The 22,514-nt window shown below is 41.6% G+C and overlaps 1 protein-coding gene across 1 annotated transcript; it reads right to left on the minus strand.

Moving 5' to 3' along the window:
* Positions 1 to 129: 129 nt before the first annotated feature.
* Positions 130 to 22,252, minus strand: si:dkey-112e17.1. The gene is made up of 7 exons (XM_038702766.1): positions 22,097 to 22,252; positions 11,666 to 12,642; positions 8,787 to 8,838; positions 7,477 to 7,600; positions 6,045 to 6,187; positions 2,160 to 2,402; positions 130 to 1,581 (listed from the first exon to the last, which is right to left on the minus strand). Exons 1-7 carry the CDS (start codon positions 22,175 to 22,177, stop codon positions 874 to 876), a joined length of 2,328 nt encoding a protein of 775 aa, XP_038558694.1. The 5' UTR covers positions 22,178 to 22,252; the 3' UTR covers positions 130 to 873.
* Between the last annotated feature and the right edge of the window lie 262 nt (positions 22,253 to 22,514).

Raw genomic sequence — 22,514 nt, forward strand, 5'->3', positions numbered from 1 at the left:
AAAAACTCTTAACAGGTGCTGGATCACAAAACTAAAGTCAGACAAAAGATCAGCACAAAATCCTGACTTTTCTAGTCCCCCCCAAAAGTTTGAGGTTCATGTAACATCTTGCATCAAGGACACACCACGTGAATGACATAGCCTTTATTCAAACTTTACATCAATTCACAACTTATTTTAAATACTATTGTGATGGCTAGTTCTCTTTTATACTATTAGTGTGTGTATAAGTGTTTTTTTTTTCTTTTTTTTAATTTCCCTTTTATAATCCAGTATGCACCTTAGGAGTACATACTGTATGCATACAACTGTTGCAGCATTAATTGTACGGTCTATGCTCTGAAGAATACTTTTGGGTGATAAGTAATTGTATAAGCATTTATGAGCCTGTGCTAAAAATAACCACATGAAGAACCACATTAAGGAAAAAGCAGAAGGCTGGCACAAGGCAGCGCAAAATCCACAATGAATGATCTATTGAAAACAAAGTGCAATTGTTGGAGTGTTACAAGTCATGGAATAGCGTCATACTGGTTAATAAATCTGGTTTTGTGTGCTCATAAGAGTTGGGGGGGTTATAGTGTACTCACTCAGAAAATACTTATGTTTGTAATCGGTCACCTTTTTTTAAACACATAGTAGCACAGCATTATTCCATCTTTGTCCACGACTTTATAAAAATAGAAAACAACTAGAGAGAAGAATACATTTGCCAGCAGGACGCTACAATATATGTAGTAATTATTTTTGTAAAAGTTGATTTCAGAAATTAAAGAAGTGGGTTATATATTTCACAAAGAGGCACTAACAGAGTTCAGAAATGTATAACTTGCCCACCAGAGTCTCAGAGGCTCTTTTCACCAACTTTAAAGGTCACATCTGGTTGGTCACACTGCAGAGCACTGTGGACTGACTGAGGGACGGCTGGCTGCCACCGACTGTGTTTGACTCTGTCATGGTGGTGAGTGCGTTGGAAGGGAATGGACCAACCCCTCCTGACACCTGGCTCCCCCATGGCCTCCACTCCGGTCTGGCCCTTTGGCCCTGAGGGCTTAAGCTGGTACTTCCAACAGCAGGCCTCTTTCCCTCATATGTCCCCCTAACCAATCCATTCAGCGTGGCGGAGGCCGACGTCTGGTCCAGGTGCTCAGCTGAGACCAGAGGCTGCCGGTCCTCCTCCTCAGAGATGGCAAACACCGGCACGCTGATGTGATCTCCCTCGCCTGGGAACTCACGCCTCTTTCCGGCCTGGCCACTCTCAATCTGACACTGGGTGGAGGGAGAGGAGCCAGAGCTGGATTCTTCGGGGGAGCCCTGGGCATGAGGAACCCCAGAGGCCTTTGTTGGGTCTGCTGTCCCGGAAAGCAGGCCAAAGCAAGGCCCTGTGAAGCGTGAGCGCCGCAGGTTGCTGGTGGAGTTGAGACGCCGCTGCCTCTGGGCGGGCTGCGTAAGGGGGTAGGACGCATTGCTGATGGATGAGTCTGAGATGGTGCTGTTGTCTGCCTTGGCCTCCAGGTGAACATCAGAGAAGACCCTCCTGCTGTCCTCCCCTCTGCAGTCAGCTACCAAACTGGATGGAGCCTGGAATGATATGAGCGTTTGTAGACCCACCAGACTTTTCAGACATTTAGACTTGTCGCAGAAAGAAAAGCACACGCGTAATTAATTACACTATGAACAGAATGCAGCCATTTTTAATATTAAAACTTATAGCTGAGCTTTTATTCATGCTATGACAACACAGGAAAATGCTAAGTGGCATTTGTAAGTATATAGGTATGATGCATTTTATTTTGGAAAACAGATTTCTTCCTGCTATTGTGGTCGTTTCAAGTTTAACAAATAACAGGATAGAATAATCTGTCAATTCAAATGGATTGCGTCTTTCCACAGACATTGTCCTGGTAAAATCAAAAGTATCTGCATCATTAAGTACCACGAGAAGATTCGTTTTTTGTACTTATGGTCAAATTACCCTTTAAGTCAAATAGGAATACCTTATCAAGACATCTGTAAAGGCAAGGTCATTTATATAGGAAACAAATCAAATTAACTGACTGCAACACACTAATGCACCAACCATTCCTCATCAACCTCACATGGCATAATCAGTCCTGAGTGTTAAAAAAGAAAAACATCAAAAAGGTTCTAGTACTGACGCTGTCCACCAGCTTGGTGAAGGGACTGGTGGAGTTCCAGCTGCACCACTTCCTATGCAGTTGCGGCAGTGGAGGGAGGAAGTCCTGGAAGGTGCGAACGCTCCATGCTCTCGGTCTGGAACAGCTGCCACTACTGTCTTTGGCAGACCTGGCACCAGTAGGTGAGGTGGTGGAGTCTGGTGAGGGCCAATCACCTGCAGGGCCGGGACCAGTGTCACTATGCCGCAGGAACCTCTCCCGCTGCTGAGAGAGACAGATTGTATACATTTAAATGGAGTAATCTGGGCCTGTCTGCAGTGGGCACCAACAAAGAGGCTATAAAGTGACAAAGACTCAAAATATGACTGTGGTGGACTATAACTGTCTCATGATATTAAAGAGAAACTTTAAATGTTTATTTAGATGTCCAATCAGTCTTGATGGTAAATGTAGTGAGTTGAAGCAAAAAAAATAATCCTCATTGTGTGCTATATTAACTGAGAAAGCAGAGTTCTCCTGCTGCAAAATCTGTTGGTTCTTCCAGGACCAGTGTCGTCATTTGATGTATACAGCGACGTAGTAGGAGGCACAGAAAAACTATTGCATTTTACAGTGTTTTGACTGACTTGGATATTCAGCCGTATTTATTCGAGGCAGAGTATACAGCAGAGGAAATGCAGCAGAGAGGCAGCCACTGCAGTCTCAGCCATGCAAGAGCAAACACCAACTGGTGGGTCTTTGCTCAAATTGCCCTCCAATGCCAACACAAACTGAATCATTCTGCTGCAATGAATTTCAGCATGGGCAACTTTTATTGGATGCTGTCGCCGAAGCCAATCCAGAGAGAGACCACGCGTGTGTTACAATGCATCAATGTTTTACTCCTCACTTGGACAGAGGTGTGCTTCAGACCTTCTTCAGGATCCCAAAGATAAACTGGAAAAGACAAGCAAGACCAGCAGGGCTGAGAGGGCAGATGACCATTGAGTGAGTATTTTTGTCACCCAACTATGTTTTGGCCAACACAGTAATAGCTAACATTATAGGCTATGGGGCAATGCTGGACTAATGATGTAATACTGAGGGGTAGTCAAGAGAAACTGTGTGAACGTTAAGCCTCATTTGAAGCCAACTAAATAACAAGAGTAATGGGTTGGATGCCAGTAACTGTTTTTTTTATGTTGCCTTTTAGCTTCATTGTTATTCACAAGCCTGCTGATTGGGGGTAGGTGTCAGAAGCGTGCGTGCAATGCATCCTGGTAAATATAGGCACTGCTGGCCTGGCTCTGAGGAATTTATGGCCATCTATACCATCAACATTGACTGGACATCCACATAAAATGTGGCAAAATTTCCCTTTAAGAGCTGCCTGAAAAATGATTATTTTGTCTCTGTTGTTAATGTTCCCCAACTCCAATACAAAGTGTTGAAAAAAAATACATGTGTAGCAAACAAACCTTCCCAGTAAGAACAAAGGTAATGGGTTGGATGCCAGTAACTGTTTTTTTTATGTTGCCTTTTAGCTTCATTGTTATTCACAAGCCTGCTGATTGGGGGTAGCAAGAGTGGTCTTGTCTTTTTGACCACTCTTGTCAAAAAGACAAGAGTGGCCTAGAGAAAATAAACAAACTAATTAGGACTGAAGAGACGACCACTCAACATAAAAAGCTCACATATCAGAGGTGGCATTATGCTAAAGCACTCAACTGTAGCTACAACGGTCAATTACAACAGAGATTACCAAATAATTACATCCCAAACCCTCTCAAATAGTTGTATCATTGCATGCACTATACTTCTTCCTCACACCTGAATTTCTCCCTGCAGATTGTGTTGTGTACTACATTAATGGATTAACAAGACGGAACAGTGCTGATTAGCTTGGCCTGCTCAGTCACACAGCCAGCTAAGCATGTGTGGCTCAGGTACAAATCTCAATCATTATTTATTAAGTATATTAAAGCTGTCAAGAGAACAGCAGGGGCTTTGGAATGATTTTAGTCACATTTGTGAATGCAGAACCCTTGCAGAATTGTACATTACAGACCCCAACAAATTCTATATGAGGGGACACTTTACTGTGTTGAGACTTGTATAGGTCATATTTGCTTGAGCAACCAGGAGAGGCTAATTGTGATTGACAGGTTAGATGTGCAAAGGCCACCTTATCCTTCCTGATCGGTCAGCTGCTGTTGAGCAGGGGAGGAGAAAGGTTTTAGGGGTTGCAACCATCAGACAGAGAACGAGTCCAGATAATCCTTCACACAGAGTCACTAGCAGCTAGCTTTGTCTAGACAAGAATTAGCTAGGGGTTTAAATAAAATGTTCTTTTGGTTACTAAAGCCCCACAAACACAATAGCTAGCAGCTTTAGATTTGACACACAGGGTGAGAAATCAGCCTCCCAACACATTCGCTTACCTGTTAAGGGGTATCTGCAGAAGCACGACATACTCAGAAACAGTTGAATTCAGTCGCTTTAATTTTGGATAGAGAGGAATGTACAAAGCCACAGACTTCTCTTCCTTGATCTCATCACCCTGCCTACAGCAAGAGGGTTTTTAAGGTCTTCTTGTTGCTTTATTGTCTTCTTAGAAGGGGTCCTTTGTTACAAAATGTTATCAAAATGGGCTTCATGGCTTAATGCACATGTACATATTTGGTGGTGTGTGGCATGAAAATACCTCACTAACCTGAAAGTTCACCTGTCAGTGACATTGAGAAGATGGATTGTTGTTGTCACTGTTAGCCCAAGCAACATTTCTCAAACATTATTTACATGGATGTCTGCATAGAGGACACACACAGGCAGACCACACACTGTGTGCCAAAGCGTGCATGACACACAAACATACACACAATTGGAGCTGGGAATCTGGCTCTGTAGATAATACTCCATTAGCCTAGGCTGCAGAAAAGCTTGCCAGTCCTTCAAAAAGCTGCCAAGGCTGTTTCATGCCAACTCTTATTCCAAGAGAATACAAAAGAGAGCAGAGAAAAAAATGCTTGGTCTAACCGTTGCTTCTTCCTCAACACTCATCCCATCTTTTAATTATCCTCTTTTCCCATTTGTGTCCTCATAGTTTTCATAGTTTTACACTGTACCATGCGTATGCCAATAAAATGGTGTCAGTCTTATTAGGAACACTCGTTCAACTCTAATCAATGAATGCCCCGTCACTTCTGATGCTCTTTGGTTCAGGGATCGTTTCCCCAAAGTGAGGAGATCAACCACTGAGAGTTTGGCCTTGAGATTAAATAGACAATTTCAAAGGCCACTGTTTAGCATAATCAACTCTACTTTCAGATAGAACTTTTTTTCTACACATATCTGGAGAAGTGATGAAACACAACTATAACTATAGCTACAGGCACAGTGGTGCTTTGAGCTAAATACTAATGCTACCATGCTGATGTTTAGCAGGTATAGGGATCACCAGAATTTGGGGCTAAAGAATGTCTACCAAATTTCATGGCAATCCTTCAAATAGTTGTTAAGATATTTCACTCAAAACCACAAATATCAGTCTCATGGAGGTTCGACTTGAGACCGGTCTTAAGACCACTTTTGGAAGGTCTCTGTCTCATCTCGCACTCGACCGCATTTAGTCTTGGTCTTGACTTGGTCTCTGTTTGGGCGGTCTTGACTACATCCCTACATAGAGGAGTCAGGGGATCCTCCTCTGGGGATCGTGAATGTCTGCACTAAATTTCATGGAAAATCCATTCATCGGTTGTTGACATATTTCAGTGAGGACCAAAGTAGTGGACCGGCCGACTGACATTGCCAACTATAGAGCCACACTGCTAGCATGTATATTTCTCCTCAGTGTTTAGTTTTGGAGCAAGTAAGGTTCTAAGTAGGTGACAACATAGACAACTGTATTGGCATGAAACTGAGCCTTACTGTGTGAGGTGAGAAGACTAGCCTGCTTGGGCTAGCGGCTGGAGATACAATGAAAACCTCATCTGCACCAAGGTCGAGTTCAGTCAAACCACTGCAGGAGAGATCCACCTCTGCATTCTGGGAAATGTCACCGCCAGCACCGACTACACAAACACAGAAAAATAATTAGACACAAAATATACTGACAACATTGATAAGCACATTTTTAAATTGTTTTATTGAACTGCAATAGTGCTTGTATGTATGAGATGGAGTAGTTGGGCAGTTTGGGAGTAGTGGCATTAATTATGTGTAAATTCAAACTTTGTACAATAAAAACAGTTTACCTATTAATATTTAATTTCTGCCAATGCTCCACATTGGTTTCCTGGTGCCTACTTCTTTAAGTAAGGACTGTTTGCCACTCCGCAGAGCTCATGATGTTGTACTGCAATTTAAATGGTTCAATGAAACGACGTGCAGAGTACGCTAAACTCAACCCCACTGTTTATAAGCTGTGTCTTTTGGTGTAAACTCCTTACACCATGACTGGAGCACACCGAGAGGGGGACTTTACTCCCCTGTTGTACAAAGTACTCCCAGGCTGCGTTGTGGGTTAAATGCCACAACCCACAAATCTCTCGGCCTGGGTTTAGTCCCACTGAGAGAGAGAGAGAAGCCAATAGATTGTTCCAGGATCAAGCCTGTGTGCTGCTCCAAATGAATGCAATTTTCCTTTCCATTTAAAAACTGTACAGATCCAGAGTCACACAGTTCATTTAAAGTATCGTACAACAATGGTGATTCAGCCCATAACTGGTTCATAAAAGCTTGTAATACTCAGTGTTAGGCAAGTCTTGCCTAGGAATATCCTGTTTTTAATTTCCAGAATCTTCAGTGGAAATTTGCTTGGACTAAATAGAAGAAGAACTGGGTAGTTAGCATAAAAAGAGATAACCACCAAAGATGAACATACAGAGAAGGAACATCACCTAGAGATACTAAGCTCACACTGTTTGATTGACAAGTCATGTCCTGAAGACGTCACAGCAATTGAGGCACATTCCTCAAAACCCAGGGCCTCGCTTCTAAATGACTGCACTAAAACTTTATCAGATTACTGCTTTGCCAAGAAATGAATTAATGGCAGATTTATATTCCTGAAGGTATTATTATCATTCCTAAAATTATTCTAGTCCTAAGTATAAACACGTTGCATAAATATAAATCAAAATGAATGACATCTACAGTAATGTGTAATTTTGGGCTTTTGGTGCTTGCTGCAGTAGTCTATATCTTAGAAGTTTGCAAGAGGAACAGAGACCAACCACAATATGGATTAAACATCTTCAGCATATACAGCACCTTTAATTGATTTGTGGGGCCCATTATCAGTAGTCCAATATATCAGTCTATCCATTGTGTCCATGCATTCAGGTGTGTGTCGTCCAACCTGCGTGTGGTGGGCTGTCGTTGTTGTTGTCCTGTTCTATGGTCGCCTCCATGTTGGTCTGATTCTCAGCCATCAGCTGCAGCTCGCTGACCTCAGCCCCGGTGTTCTGGACTCCTTCTGGCACCTACAACAAAAGCACACAGCACGGTGCCATTCGGTTTTTATACACAGTGCTTCATCCTGATACAAGCAGTGCAAACATGTGCAGTACCAGTGTTCCCAGAGGGGATAAAGCCCCAAAGCCAGCACAGAGCCACAGCACAGCAGCAGTCAACACCAATTCATGTATACATATTTTACAAAGACAACTATATCAGTAACAGTGATATCTTATTTCAAGAAACAATCAAAATTGATGCAGCACAACCAGAGATTTTCCCCCCCCCCCCCCCCCCCCCACACAACGCATACTTGTCAAAACTTGGGACCTACATTACCCACAATGCAACTCAACCTCCTATAATTCAGGTCACAGATTCAGGAGTGTTATGCTAGCAGCAGCTCCATGTTAAATTCTTTCCAACTCCACACCCCAGATTCTCCCCCCCCCCCATTTTTAAACTTGTAGTCTTCAGCCCCAACCGATGCTGACTCAAGTGTCATCACTTGAGGCAATATCATGTTTCATGCAGTTTTCTCTGGAGCCACTTAGGGCTTTATACAACTTTGTTCACATATGCAGTAGTAGTCCCCAATAAGCAGATGTGGATGTGTAAAATTGGCAGAGCACCCCTATAAATAATGTATTTTTGTTGAATCAGTCTTCTAATAAATCAGAAAGAAAAGAGACTTGTTGATATTTTACATTGGTTAAAGCTATGGAACTATAAAAGTTCTGCAATGCAAGATGTGATTGCCACGAAGACAAAACTGACATGGATAACAAGAGCTAACCATATTGTTGATTTACAGCCTTTAGTGTCCACAGACCTTGTACCAACTGTAAAAATGTTCCTCCTCAATCTGAGCGCATTATAGAAATTGATGTGAAGAATCGGAATAAAGTACCAATTTACAACAAATAATCATGATGCACAAAATCACCCCCTTGCTTCATAATCAGGTTTCTTTCAACTGTGTGACCCAATGTGATCCAGAGTTGGTCCAGCTCTGTGGGGAGTGGGGGGCCAGTGCTAGAGCAGTCAACAATGATGACTGTGATCCCGGATAAAGCTCTCTTTTCAGAAGACTGTCTAACTGAAAAATAAGACAATAGAGAGTCCAAGACAGGTAGGGGAGGAGAGAGAGTGGCATATAGAGAGGACAAAAGGAGAAGAACTAAAAAGAAAGAGATCCAGTAGTGTCTGTACCTCAGAGTTGCTGGATGCACAGGAGCTGGCTCTTTTTGGACACAGTTTGGGTCTGGAAAACATACAGTACCACAGCAATTCAGTTTATAATTACAGACATATCCAAAAACCAGCTTTTATGAATGACCCCTATTTTTTCCACTCTTGGTAGAGTTTTCCCAAGAATTAAAATCCCTCTGGTGTTCACAATTTGACCAGAAATGTAAAAATGGACACCATCCAATATGACTGTACTGAAATGGGAGGTTTTTGACATAGTAACCACCTCACTCAATATATAATAGCTCCAACATACCCGTGGCTATTTCCCCCTCAATAGTTGCTCTATTGTGGTGTTGGATGATGGAGCAGGATTGTGCCTTCACACAACTCTAGCAGTTCCCATAGTGGTTGTTACTGAGATGCTATTGCTATGCATTGCTTTTTTCCTGTGGGGATGTACCAATGTGACTTTTTCACTGCAGATAGCCATGTCCAGTATTTGTTTCCACTGGTGGCTTTCAATATTAAATAATTTTACAACTGAGAAAATGACTAATACCACTTACCTATGTTTATAATGCTTTTCTGTTCTTAAGTCCATATGAACCAATGAAGCACAAAGAATTACTTGAGCAAGTACCCCCTTATTAAAAATTACTCTTACAGCTGAATGAGTTCATTACCAGCCACCGGTCAACTGAGGGCCACCCCTGCTGTGACTCTCATCCACCTATGCTGGTTTTCTGACCAGAGGGAACCTTGGGAGTTAATCTTACTGATGCTTTAAACTTGTATGATCTCGCATAGCTCGCCAGGCAAGTCTTTTTCCAATGATTTGTGTGAACTCATTTAAATTAATAGGGAACAACTGAATGAGAAAAGTAAAACAGCTACTGAGACTGCTCGTGAGCTTGACATTTCATGGTAATGCATTTCCTGGCTTCCGAATGACTCCTGTTGTTGTTCTTGCTAATTACACTTTCATTTTATTGAACACGTTTTTCCAATTTCCCTGTCATTAATAGTGAGAACCTGTGGAGTTATTGTGCCTAACGGATGAGTTGGAGACACTGAGCCGCATTTAAAATTAACACAAATTATATTGAACAGGGGTGTTTCTCACAGCAAGCTGAATACTGAGCAAATCTAAACCTTCCGGGATTTTGAATCTGTATCTGGACCAGTAGGGTAGAACAGTCACCTTCTTAGAACAGATAGTATTACAAACCTCCAAACATAACTCCTCAGCTTGTATTGAAAAGGGAACAGCGTGTAAATTACACCTTTGGATTGTGTGACAATGCAATCGGTACCAAACTCACATTGAGTTTTAATTCTCCTTGTTGTCCCTTCCCGCCCATTCACTTTCATGAAGCCTCTGTATTTTTGTGTGCTGGAATTGATGCCAGGTGCTGTACCTTGAATGGCCCGCTGTCTATGGTGAGAATGCTCCACATCAAGGAAGCCGCACATTTGCAGCCAAACCCAACTAATCTCCAAGGGTCACCACATCATGGACTGAGGCTTCCAGCTGAGTCAACATAACAAAATGGTGACTGTGTATGTTGGAGTGTGTGCATTTGGGTAATGTGTGTGCTTTTACTGTAAGTCCAGCCCGTTTTCATTCATGGGAGAAATCAAAAATAAGACTTGTGAATTTTCTCAGGAGGATATTTACTAAAGACTCAGTTATACGGGGTTTATATTTCCCAAAAACAGCAAAAAACAAGAATCTAATAGTTTTATATTAAAAAATATAATTTTTTAAGAAGACTATAGTCAACGCTAACGGCTCTGTGAAGCTGTACTTCAGCACAGCGCTGCTTTGACTTATATGGTAACATCAGTAGGCAACATGCTCACAATGACAGTGCTAACATGCTAATGTTGTCCTGGGTGCCTCTCTGTCTCTTCTGTTCCTGTTTGTTAATAAATATCTTATTTGTTTGCACATAATCTGTTTCCTGTTTCTTTTGGCCTGTTTTTCATTTATATATATTTTCACTTAGGGGCTTCAGCCACATGAGGACGTAACAAACACAGTACAGCCGACCGTTTTGCAGGTTTTTGACCATTGGACAAATTAAAATTTGACCTAGGAATAGATAAATATGGACGGGATCACCTAATAGTCATTGGGACACATCTTATGAGGATACATCTGTTGGGGATATAAATGTCTCTATAAAATGTTGTGCCAATACATCAAGTAGATTCTGAACCATTTCACTTGAAAATAAAAGCATCTGATGCTCCGGCTTCCTCCCACTGTCCAAAGACATGCAGGTTAATCAGTTAATTAGTGATGCTAAATTGCCCTTAGGTGTGAATGAGTGTGTGTGGTTGCTCGTTTCTATGTGCCATGTGATGGACCTCTCGCCCACTGTCAGCTGGGATTGGCTCCAGCGCCCCATGACACTGCACGGATAAGCCGGTATAGATAATGGATGGACGGATAGAAACATTTGACCTGCTGGTGGCGCTACATGAAAGATCAAGGGATAACCACGTTCATTAGGATCCTCTGGGGTCTTTGAATATCTATACCATATTTCATAGCAATCCAATATCTGTCAAGACACACAAAACCAAACATTTCTACCTGCTGGTGGCACTAGAGGAAAAGTCAGAGGATCATCAAAGTCACTAAAATGTATCCTCTGGGGACCATGATTGTCTGTAAAAAATTGCAATCCACTGAATATTTGTTGAGATATTTTGCCCTGAAACAAAGTGGTGGACTGAACAATCATTGTTTTATACAATTTTGTTTTAACATTAAACAAACTTTGCTATTTGGTTTTAATTTAAAAAGCTATCTGGTAAAGTTGCAATAAGTATTCCTTTTCTTTTTCTCTCTCGCTATTGTAAAAATTAGCATTTATAAATAAAGTTACCTGAAAACGATGCAGAGGGCACTTGTAAGTATCATAGCGAAGAAGGCAGCTCCACTCACAGCAGCCAGCAAAGAGTCTACCTTACTCGCTATGGGAGCGGAGGCGCGGCGTTCGCCCCCTGGCTCGGTCAAGTTGTGGTAGTGGAAGAGAAGAGCAAAGCCACGGCCCCAGTGGGTGGTGGTGATGAGCTCCATGATGACCTCCACCATTTCCTGGCTGGAGCCGAAAACCAGCTGGCTGCTGGTGGGCCGGTTGGACCCACAGAACCTGGAGGAGAAGGTGATGAGGTCTGAGATGTAGAGGACATCGTGGGGGCAGGCGTCAAGCACTGAGTGCTGGGTTTCAGGGCTCATAGCTGGGGTTTCAGTGGAGTGGGGCGAGGCAAGGGTGGTCACCTCCACAGCTGTGCTTGGGTTAGAACTGGGGTTGAGGTCTCCCCTGAGGTGAGACGAGGAGGCGGAGTTGACAGCCCTGTCTCCTTGAGGCACAGCCCCAGGTAGGAGGAGAAGAGAGGGAGGAGGTGGTGAAGATAGGCCAGAGGAATCATCTGCAGATCTTTTGGCAGAATTCGAGACTTTGGCAATCTCCATCTTGGTGGACTGTTCCTGGACCACTACTTGCTTGACCTCACCGTGTTGGGAGGACTGTTGAGTCTTCGTCAAACCCCCTACACTCTGAAGCATAGGCTCTTTAGCTGCTGACAAAGTTTCATCAGCCGCTAAGCTGCCAGGAGTGAAAGTCACCTCTTCCTCTGCCTCTTGCTCTTCAAAATTAGAGATAGCAGAGTACTGTCCAGCAGAATCATGACTTTCAAACACGTCAAAGTCAAATATCTCCAGAATAAGCTGGTAATCAACAGGCACAAAGAACTGCCAAACGCAGTGTGTCCCAGAGGAGTAGTTGTAGGGGAAGCCAGGGGACAGAATGAGGCCTTGGACGTCCACCACATCCACCTTGGCACCACAGTCAAAGTATACCTGCAATATGAATCACATTAAGTTAGTCATGTCATAGTTACATAACTAAAGAATCTCCCATTTAAGGTTTAAAATTGACAAATACAGCTCCACAGGTAGCAAAAACGTTTAAGGCTTTTGATTCCCACTGGTAGCACAATGCCATTCATGTTATTATTTGTCATTACCTTTAAAAAGGTGTTGACCAGTTTCATAGTAGCCTCAGTAAATTCTGAGATGAGTCATGTATTCAGATAATGGCAACTACGTGATTAAGTTTATCGATGTCTAAGGCACCAACAACCAAGGTGTCCCCATCAACAAATAATACACTTGACTTGTGGTAATCTGATTACTCACTGACATAAACCATCTTGAAACTGAACTATTCAACCCTGCTGTTCTACCTTTATATCAAAGAATGTGTTTTTCCTGTATTGCCGGCTTGGGTAACCCTGGGGAGGGAATTTCTTCAAACATGCTGCTGTAATTCTTCCCAGGTGTGTGGAGAGGTAAGGGGGACCTGCGGCCTAAGCAGAGGCAGATGTGTGGCTAAGCCAGGGAGCTGAGGACCAGACCTTTGTAAGGGGGCTGTGAGTTTATGAGCTTTCCTGTTGGCCTCAATTCTGGACTGTGGGAATGACCCAGACTGGCAGACCCCCATGCCAGACAGGTAACAAACCAACACCCGCGGGCGACACTTGTGCTCTGGACTAGGCTGAAAGCATAAGAGATCACTTTGAGAACAGGGACACAAAGTCTGTGGAGCCAGACAGGCACTTTGATTGCTCTGTGGACCATCTATCCCCATCAGAATGCATTTATCAAAGGCAGTTTATTTTAAGCAGCAAAATCGACACGTCATTTTCAGTTATGACAGGAAGAGAGGACAGCTCAATCATCAGGATCAAATCAAAAGCCCTCTCCATAGGTGATACAGCCGACAGCCTCACAGCCAAGGCATGGCATATTAAAGACACATGGGAAGTCAGAGAGGGCAGCTTGACCTATATAACTAACTAAAAATGTGTGTGTGTGTGTGTGTGCGCGCAAGTTTTTTCAGTTATCTAGCAGTGCATTGCGTCTCCAGTTATTTTCGTGATCTCACAGGTGTCTACTTTCTGCCCATAATGATAAAATATTTGCCTGAGGCAAAACCAGTATTTACATCTGATATTTTCACAAACAGTCCCCCTCCACTTTAGTCTTAATCTATGCTGGAACATACAAGTCCGCTGCTCAGGGCATGCCAGTGACTGGCACAGTCTGTGGAAATACTGCATTAAAAAGTTGGTTACTGGTAAACATTTCATCTTTCAGGGCAGACAGCATTCTGTTGGATTGTGAGAATACCTTTGAAGGTATAACAAAAGTAAGTTACATTACATTTAATGAAATGTTTACTCAGTCTTCCAAATATTAAAAAGTAAACCTGCACACTTTTTTTTCCCCCCAAGTTACCACAGTTTGGATGGACATAATTAGAGTCCTTTATGGTAGCTGTATTTTGCAATTTTTTTTCTCTCCCTGACTGACATTTGCAAGCAATTACATTAGCGCATGACATGTTACTCTGCCCACACACTTACTAAAAATTATGTGCTACAGCAAAGAATTACACGGATGACATTTGAAGGGGCCAAATGCCATTCCTGCTGAGGTTTGCGCGAGTAAGCCGATTCGGCAGTGTTTGCAGCAAGGTTGCACAATGAGGGGAACCACTTCACAATATGGGGGCATAACAGGGGGAAGAGAAGGACAGCATGTCCCCTTTTAGGGCTAAAATGACCTGTGGCAACAGACATGTTTGTTGATTTATATTTGCTGTAATACTGCTTTGCTGCCTTTCCCAACCTCCCTTAAATACCCGTTTAAACTCTGTTTTTCATCCTAAAAATGTTTTAATTAAACTGAAAAAAATAGATGTTGCAATTGTATCCATCTATAAATGAATAGTCTCTTGTATGATGTGAAATTCTGCATCTGATGAAAGAGAACTGTGTCGTGGAGAGAGACCTTGTCATCTCTCCTACCAGAACGAGGTGGCCGGGAGGTCCCCAGCACCCTGGGACGTATGCATGCTACACTACACATGAAAAGGCCCCAAAGTGCCACAGTGTCGAATGGAAATGGGACATTCTTATAATGCCAAACATCTCGGTTCTGTTACATCACAGGCCGCTCCACTGACAGGCCGCTAATTATTCAAGGATGCCTTTTCTCATGGAGAAACAATAGGCCGCAGTGCCGTTTTAGTGAGCCACTCCACAAACGGGGGGGGGGGGGGGGGGGCAGATAATATTTGATGAATTGATGCTAATAAGGACAAGGCAAGCTGAACGTTTACATAAGAGTCGGCTGGTCATTGCGCCCCAGTTGTGCCACCGACTGGGGCTTCCCTGGACAGGAGTAGATCAACTAAGCACATAATTATTTGAAATGACTTGTTCAGTCAAACATCAGACCAGCTGCTTTCTACTCTCATTACTGAGAGGCCCCTCACAAACAGCATTGTTCTATCATATTCACTTTGCAGGGGGGTGGGGGTTCAATCGCATTCCATGATGGCCTTCATAAGTCTGTCCTATTAAAATTCAAATCTGACTGTGGGCTGATTTGGCTGTATAGTACAATTAGATATATATACAAATACAAAACCTATTAGAACATAAGTTTTTTTATTTAAATATTATTTACTGGTAAAAATATTACTTAAAACTAATAAAAACAATTTTAATCATGACAGGTTGCCTTCTGTGTAAATGGGGGGGATGTGGTCAGAAATAAAAGCTGAGAATTAAACATAAAAGGAAAATAGTTCTCTTCTGTTACTAATGTGTATATGAACTAGGGCTGGACAATTAATTTAAAAGTAATCGAAACCAAAATTCAGAGCCTCTAAACATACCTAACTTCCCCATGTCGGTTATTTAATCCTGGTAATATTCTGTTAATTTACTTTCCCCTTGAAACATGATAGCCGCGCGTGTAGTCACGTGACTCCGCCCCGTCCAGTCCTGCTCAGCCTTCCAAGGAGTTGTTAGCCATAAGTTGTGGAAACAACAGACAGACTTTTATAAACGGACACACTGTGGCCCACACTGTACATTTATTACTCTCTCGCTTTGCTCGTCCACTCACTCGCTATGCAAACACATTGCTTTACTGTGCTCACACAGTGTGCGGGTGAACACCATTGGTTTGCCGAATATAAGGGAACCATGTCTGTCATGTTCCTGTCAACATTACCTTATTAATTAACATTTAGACAGCCTAATGGATTTGTGAAATCTGTGAGTAAATAAACCCAAGCTTGAATGCAGAAATATGAGTGCAAAAACAACAACATTCAAAAATAAAATAATCTTAATTGAGGTGAAATGTTCAATTAATCGTGATTTTGATTTTAGGGGAAATCGTCCAGCCCTAAGAAGATCATTAAACATTTCTGGAGCAAAAGAAAAAAAAAAAATCCCTGCTTATCTGTAATTAAAATTGAAATTTTAAAAATACATTACTTTTTTAAACTTCTCTTTAAGGTGAATGAGCCAAAAAACAAACAAAAACAAAAAACAAAAAAAAAACAAAAAAAAAAAAAACACACTCTTGTCTGTACACCTTCATTTTACAAAACAGAAGTTTGCAGTCTGACCTAACTGTTGGCTTTAACGTGGATTTTTTTTTTTTTTTTTTTTTTTTTTTTAAAACCACCCAGGCTGACAAGACCGCTGTGAAAACTGCAACACGAGCTGGCTTCTGCTGAAGTACTGTTAACACACACAAACACACACACACACTCTGCCTCTCATGCACAAACAGCCCCGGACTGGCTCATAAACAGGCAGGCGGGCCCCTCAAAAGGGGGCAGGAATCCTCACCAGCCCTGTTTACTGAAGGAGAAAAGTGACACTGCTTCACAGGCTAGAGCTTGGGCAGTCCACTTGGGATGCTTTACAATCTCACACTTTCTCAGGTCTGGATCAATATCGCCAGAGTACGGCTTTGTGGATCAACAATCTAGCCTGCACTGAATTCATTTTCCATTATCTTTAATTTAATTAAGTAGTTTTACAGGGTTTGAGGTCTGACCCATTTACCTAAGGAGAAGGAAATAAATATAATCAAGAATGTAATGCAGCCACATATTCACTTTGTCAGTCATATGTCACATATTAAACAGACATAAAAAGTGACTTCTAAAAAGGAAAAATGTAATTGTTGTAATTTATGCTGGAAAGTCAATGATGGGGATGAGACCAATCTTCCCACAAATCAAATAAGAGCTTCACAAGATTATGTGCCACAAATTTAATTAGAGTAAAAAGAACCTTTCCTTAAAGTACAACAAATGAGCAGGAATTTCTCTGAGTTTCACTGGTGCAGAAAGATGCAGACTTCTCATACAGCAATGCAGTACAAACTGACGCATGAGGGAAGTGCTTGCAGGATACACAGAATACTGAAAATGTTAGGAACTGTTCTTCTTTCTTTTCCTGAATCATACCAATCATAAACAGGGATAAATGGGAGAGATAAATGGGATTTTTAAACTTTCAGACAACCGGGTCAGCAGCTGCAACTCAATATCAGCAAGATGTCCCATTTGTGTTTTAATATTTTGTACAGCTCCCTCAAAATACAGAGATAGAAAAGAAGCTCCTTGAGGTCTTTCTCTGCAGCTGTGAAAAGCGCTGATACTTGAGCCCAGGATTTATCACATATCTCCCCTGTGATGTCAATGGCTTTCCTGTTGGGCTCACGTCAGTGGCTCTGGTTCAAGCCAGGGTGAGTTTACAAACAACTGGTGTGGCGGCCTGATTAAGCCCAGGCATTTCTAGGGTCGCCCTCAATTGGCCACTGTAGCGCTGGCTCAGCACATTTTCACCACCATGAGTGACTTATGAAAGGCCTCTTTGAGGCCATGCATGTTTGATCAACATTTTATTTACAGAGCCACCACGGGACATTCAGTGTAGCCTACATGGGAAAGTGCTGGAAATTATTACGGCTGTGGTCCTCGAACTCGCACAGATATGTGACTGGGTGAGAGAGAAGACAGGCAGATGCAGGCTTTTTCTTCCATGTTTGTGGTGTAAAAACCTATTAACATATTTCCTCTAAAAAGTGCTGCTGCTGCTATGGTAGCTGTTAAACCTGTGGAGCCCTGTGGTGAATCATGACCTTATCGCCACGGTGGTTTCAACAAGTTTGGAGAAATCATTTCCAGATTTCGGAATGTGATCCAGTGAATGCATCCATGATAATTAGTCTTTCTGCAGCACCTCAGTGAGAAGCCCAATCACACATGCTGGTCTACACTGTACTGACACTGTTAAACTGCAATCAATCAGAGCATAAATGGACATTTCCAAGTGCAACCACAGCATCAAAGTTGACAGACAAGCCGATTTTCTGAATATCATCTCTAGCAACACTTAAAACCCCTGAACTATAGTATGTTTTCTGCCAATTGTGATCACATACCTCTGCTGTAGTTGACCCTGAACTGCTCTCTGCTCCAAAATTAAACGATTCAGCTGTGTTTTTCAGAGACGATATTATAATCAAAATTAGGTTTGATCATCTAAATTCCTTAATTAAAATTTAAGAATTAGCATTAGATTCGAGGCATATGATTTTCTGAAAAATAAATACTGGGCAATCTTTAAAAAACCCTGAAGGTATTTCAGAAATCTGCTCTTCTAACCATCTGGATGGGAAAAAAATTTACCTAAAAGCTAAAGCTAAAAAGGACATTTTCTTTTTAACAACACAAGAACAATATGAATGTGTTGTTTTGTTTGAAAATATAAAGTAATAGAACGTAACATAAATATGTACAAGCATAAGTGACTTGTAAAATGATTTCATTTTGGTTCACGTTGTACATTCAGCATTGTTTGAGCTACAAAACAGAGATGCTACTTGGAAACGGGCAAAGAAACCTTTCTTATTCTGCAGAATGTGTTTTCTTTTTTAAATCCAGATGGTTAGAAGAGTCTTTGAGGACTCTAGAAATACCTTCCGAACAGTGTTAAGTTTTGTTAAACCACTTTCTGGGTTTTTCCTGCCTGGCATTTATTTTTCTGAATATCAGATTCTTGTCTCTGGGACCTGAATGTAATGGTTATACATGCGAGGCACAAAGTGGGGCTGGCACTGACTATGACTCTGGCCTCTGCTGCAGTTTAGACCCTACAGACAGCAGGGATGCACCAATCTGATACCGATTCCGGCCGATACTGACTCAAATAGCTGGATCGGGTATCGGTGTCAAGGGGGCCGATCTATTCAATTCAATTAGGTGCATACTATAGTAAACTAAACTGCGCTGGTAGACCCAAACATTTTGCTGGGAGAGCAAATATAGCATTTTATTTTACAAAGTTAGGAAGCAATGTTTAGGTCAAGCCTCATGTTGCCTTACACATAAAAGAATGTGTAGTCTTTTACAACTTCACACCGGTATCGGATCTGCATTGGCCGACACCCAAAGTCCAGGTATTGTTATCGGTTCTGGGACTCAAAAAGTCAGATCAGTGCATCCCTATTTTATAGTCCAAACAACTCCAACAGAGTCCCTTGTCTTCTCTAGCTGTGTTTATCATTTTCAGGAGTCACATTCTCTCAATCAAACTTTTTATTCATATCCTACCAACAATTTAAGCTGATGAACTTTATAATTTTGAATCAGGACCTTCAGTATTTGAATGGAATTTACAAGGCTACAGCTGCCATTTCTCAGAGTCAGATTCATATTTAATCAACACTTAGGTAAAGGTATAAGTATGGGTGCGGACTCAGTAAAGGCAGATTATAGGACTCTGATAAGAATCTGGGGCTAAAAAAAACAAACAAACAAACAAACAAACAAACAAAAAACGTGTGCTTTGGCCTAAATTGTTAGGAGGCCACCTGAAAACTTCATCCAGTACAAGCAACAGCACCATCGTATAGCTCTGATGCTACCATAGAAGAAAATTTAATATATATAGAATAAAATGAAATTTGTTTTCTATTTCAACCTACTGCATCTGCAACATAAACACAATGTCTCTCTGTCTGACTCTCAGCTCATCACTCTGGCCGATCCCATCTCCTCTAAACTCCCAGTACAGTTCTCTCTCTCTCTCACACACACGGTGACATGTTTATCTGTTGACAGACTGTGTGTGTGTCTGTTGTCAGATCATTCATGGGAGGAATGAGTGAACTCACAGTCGACTGGGATCCTACAACTCAATTCAATTAGAGATGAATATCTCCTCACCCCCCCTCCCCTCCAAAAAAACCTCCGAAAGACAGAGAAGAGAGAAGCAACAAAACAAAGATCAAATTCACTCTCCCTCGTCCACAGCACTGAATTGTGGACAGACCGATTTGGATGCCTCCCATTTTTTTCTGAAGAGGATAGAATAAATTCCAAGCTTGTTTATGCGGTTCCAAAAATCAACTTAATACAAAAGGGGAGCAGAGGACAAAGACATCATTTACCATGTCCCCTCAGGCAGATAATTGCAAAGATAGTGAGCACCCTATGCACACAGGAACTAAAGCTGGAGACGCTGACAATTCAATATACCAAGGGCTTTTGTTGCCCAGTTCTAAGAATTGCGCTGCTGCGGCGCCATTGTCCATCAGCGGAAGAGGACGACTCTTGACAGGTGGAAGCTTGTCCTAGCTGAAAATGTGGTGTTGATGTCCTAGAGAAAGATCTGTGTCAAGTGTAATCTTTCTAAGTTATGACACTAGCCACTGTCCCACATGGGGACATCATTCTGCATCACACATAAATCAAAAACAGAAGAACATGGGCTCAGACGGCCGAGCGGCTGATGCAGTTTACAGCTTGGATGCTTCACTTGACTCTATTACAAAATTTGTCAGAACAGTAAACATGACTGTTCCAGACGGCTGACAATACATAAACAAGTCCTGTCATCTTTAGTCACATGTGTAGTTATTCTTGCGGTGCAGGTACCCTTATGAACCCAATTATAGATTGACACTTCAGGTTATGGCATCAAAACAACTTTTAAACCTCAACCAATCAACTCTAAGGCACCCATTCACAGCTAAACCTCACTGACCTGGCAGGAGCTTTGACTCTACCACAGGAGAAGCTAAAACATGTCCAACATGAATCACAGCCTGACTGAATGAAAAACATGCCTGGGAAGAAACCTCTGACTGTTTGCGTTCCTGTTTTTATCAGACTTTACCAACTTTTGATCATGAACTCCTCGCATGTCAGAGATGGAGCTTGGGAAGTCGCCTCAATGGGTATGAAAAAGTACAACATAAGGTTTACATGCTCTCAATGTGTTTCTCATTTCAGCAGCTTGGACTCTGCATGCCATTCTCTAACTCTGTGAAGTGCAGTAACATCAAAACATGCCTGTGCCATCAAAACATCCCTTTGAAAGCCCTAGGATAAAAAGTGCCACGAAGTTTGGAAATTGTAAAATACAGCCAAAAACGTTCATAAGTTTGCTGTGCATGGCAAAGGTGGACACGAGTAAGTCAGCATGATGTAAGGTGATTAAAAAGGTCTGGCTAACGTTACAGGTTGATGTTTTTTCCAGATGTCAGTGAGTGTCAAACAACCACATGGAATATTTTGTATAAAATAAATAAAGACAATGAACTTGAACTTTGCTCCCGGACGAAATGAAAACCTCACTTTAAAAATAATTTCTTTCCGTTTATGTAACGTTATAGTACCCCGGGCGAAGTTACATGAGGGTGTTGGCTAAATGTTATGGACAGACAATGTTTCAAAACACAAGCTGACTAAAGTTACAAGACCATTTTGATGCAGTGTATTTTGTTTCATAGACAACTTTCGCAAATTTCTGAAGCAGCGTTAAGTCGTAAAGCCTGCGCTTTGACGAGGTAATGTTACGTCTTATTCTGTTTTCAAACAGAACGTACGCAAAACTCAACTGTGAAAATTGTAAATTTAAAAGTTCATGGCTAAATAGAAAACTTTTCTGCACTGTAATACATAAGCTTAGAGTTTTTCCAAGCAGTATGGCCCTATGATAGAGTCGGCGTAATTGTATCTAACAAAAAAACATTTACAGTATTAAAATGTCAACTTTTTAAAAACAGTTCCAGATGCCACTTCTTGCTACCGCCTACAATGGTGTACTGTATTTTGGTAGTCCGAAGTTTTTGACTGAACAGACGAACTAGAATTTAATTTAAAATGTTGTTAACGCAAGCAGTCATTTGAGCATCAGGTGTAAGCCGAAATGAATGGTTACACCTAACACTCCTTAAAATAACTTGCTTCAAATCCCTTGGGTTGACACTGTTTGACGGGAAGCAAACAATTGCTAAATATCGAGGTTTACGAACGGAGTTCGTGGCTTGTTGCTGTCCATACAAGTGAGCACGGCACTAACGTTATAAGACTGGAGGTAGAGCTTGTAAATTATTGTCAGCTTATTATCAACAAATGTCAACTTACTTTCTGTGCAACGCATCCCATCACGAAGAGTAGATATGTTGTCATAAAAACATGCGCCCCAAGCGACGTAACACAACTCATTTTCCTCTAATTGTTCCTTTTTAATGCGACGCACAGTGAACCATATCCCGCTCCTCCGCTTCCCTCTCATTCACCTGAAGTATCGGGAGCGCGCTTCCACCGTTCATGGGCGACCTCGAACACCAGTCCCCGAACTTAGCAGAAAACTCTCTTACTTTATAGTAACTTCACCTTTATTTATTTATATTCAGTTTATTTTAAAAATTATTATTTAAAAACGTAATAATATTATTGTAGATTGTATAGTCTAATTTATGATGACCATAAACTTAAATCAATAAGTCTTGGGATTATATTTATATAACCTAATATTGATTCCTTCTTACAATCTAGCAGA

The sequence above is a fragment of the Micropterus salmoides genome, unplaced genomic scaffold, assembly GCF_014851395.1.
Source record: "Micropterus salmoides isolate LMB-PRFRI ecotype aquatic unplaced genomic scaffold, ASM1485139v1 Ms_hic_scaffold_7, whole genome shotgun sequence".
Taxonomy (NCBI): domain Eukaryota; kingdom Metazoa; phylum Chordata; class Actinopteri; order Centrarchiformes; family Centrarchidae; genus Micropterus; species Micropterus salmoides.

Excerpts from the sequence above, each read along its gene's own strand:
- si:dkey-112e17.1 (XM_038702766.1), bottom strand. The coding sequence starts at position 22,177 with ATGAGTTGTGTTACGTCGCTTGGGGCGCATGTTTTTATGACAACATAT. Across the intron at positions 12,643-22,096 it reads TGGGATGCGTTGCACAGAAA|GTATACTTTGACTGTGGTGC; the intron begins GTAAGTTGACAT and ends TTCATATTGCAG. Across the intron at positions 6,188-7,476 it reads CGACAGCCCACCACACGCAG|TCGGTGCTGGCGGTGACATT; the intron begins GTTGGACGACAC and ends GTGTTTGTGTAG.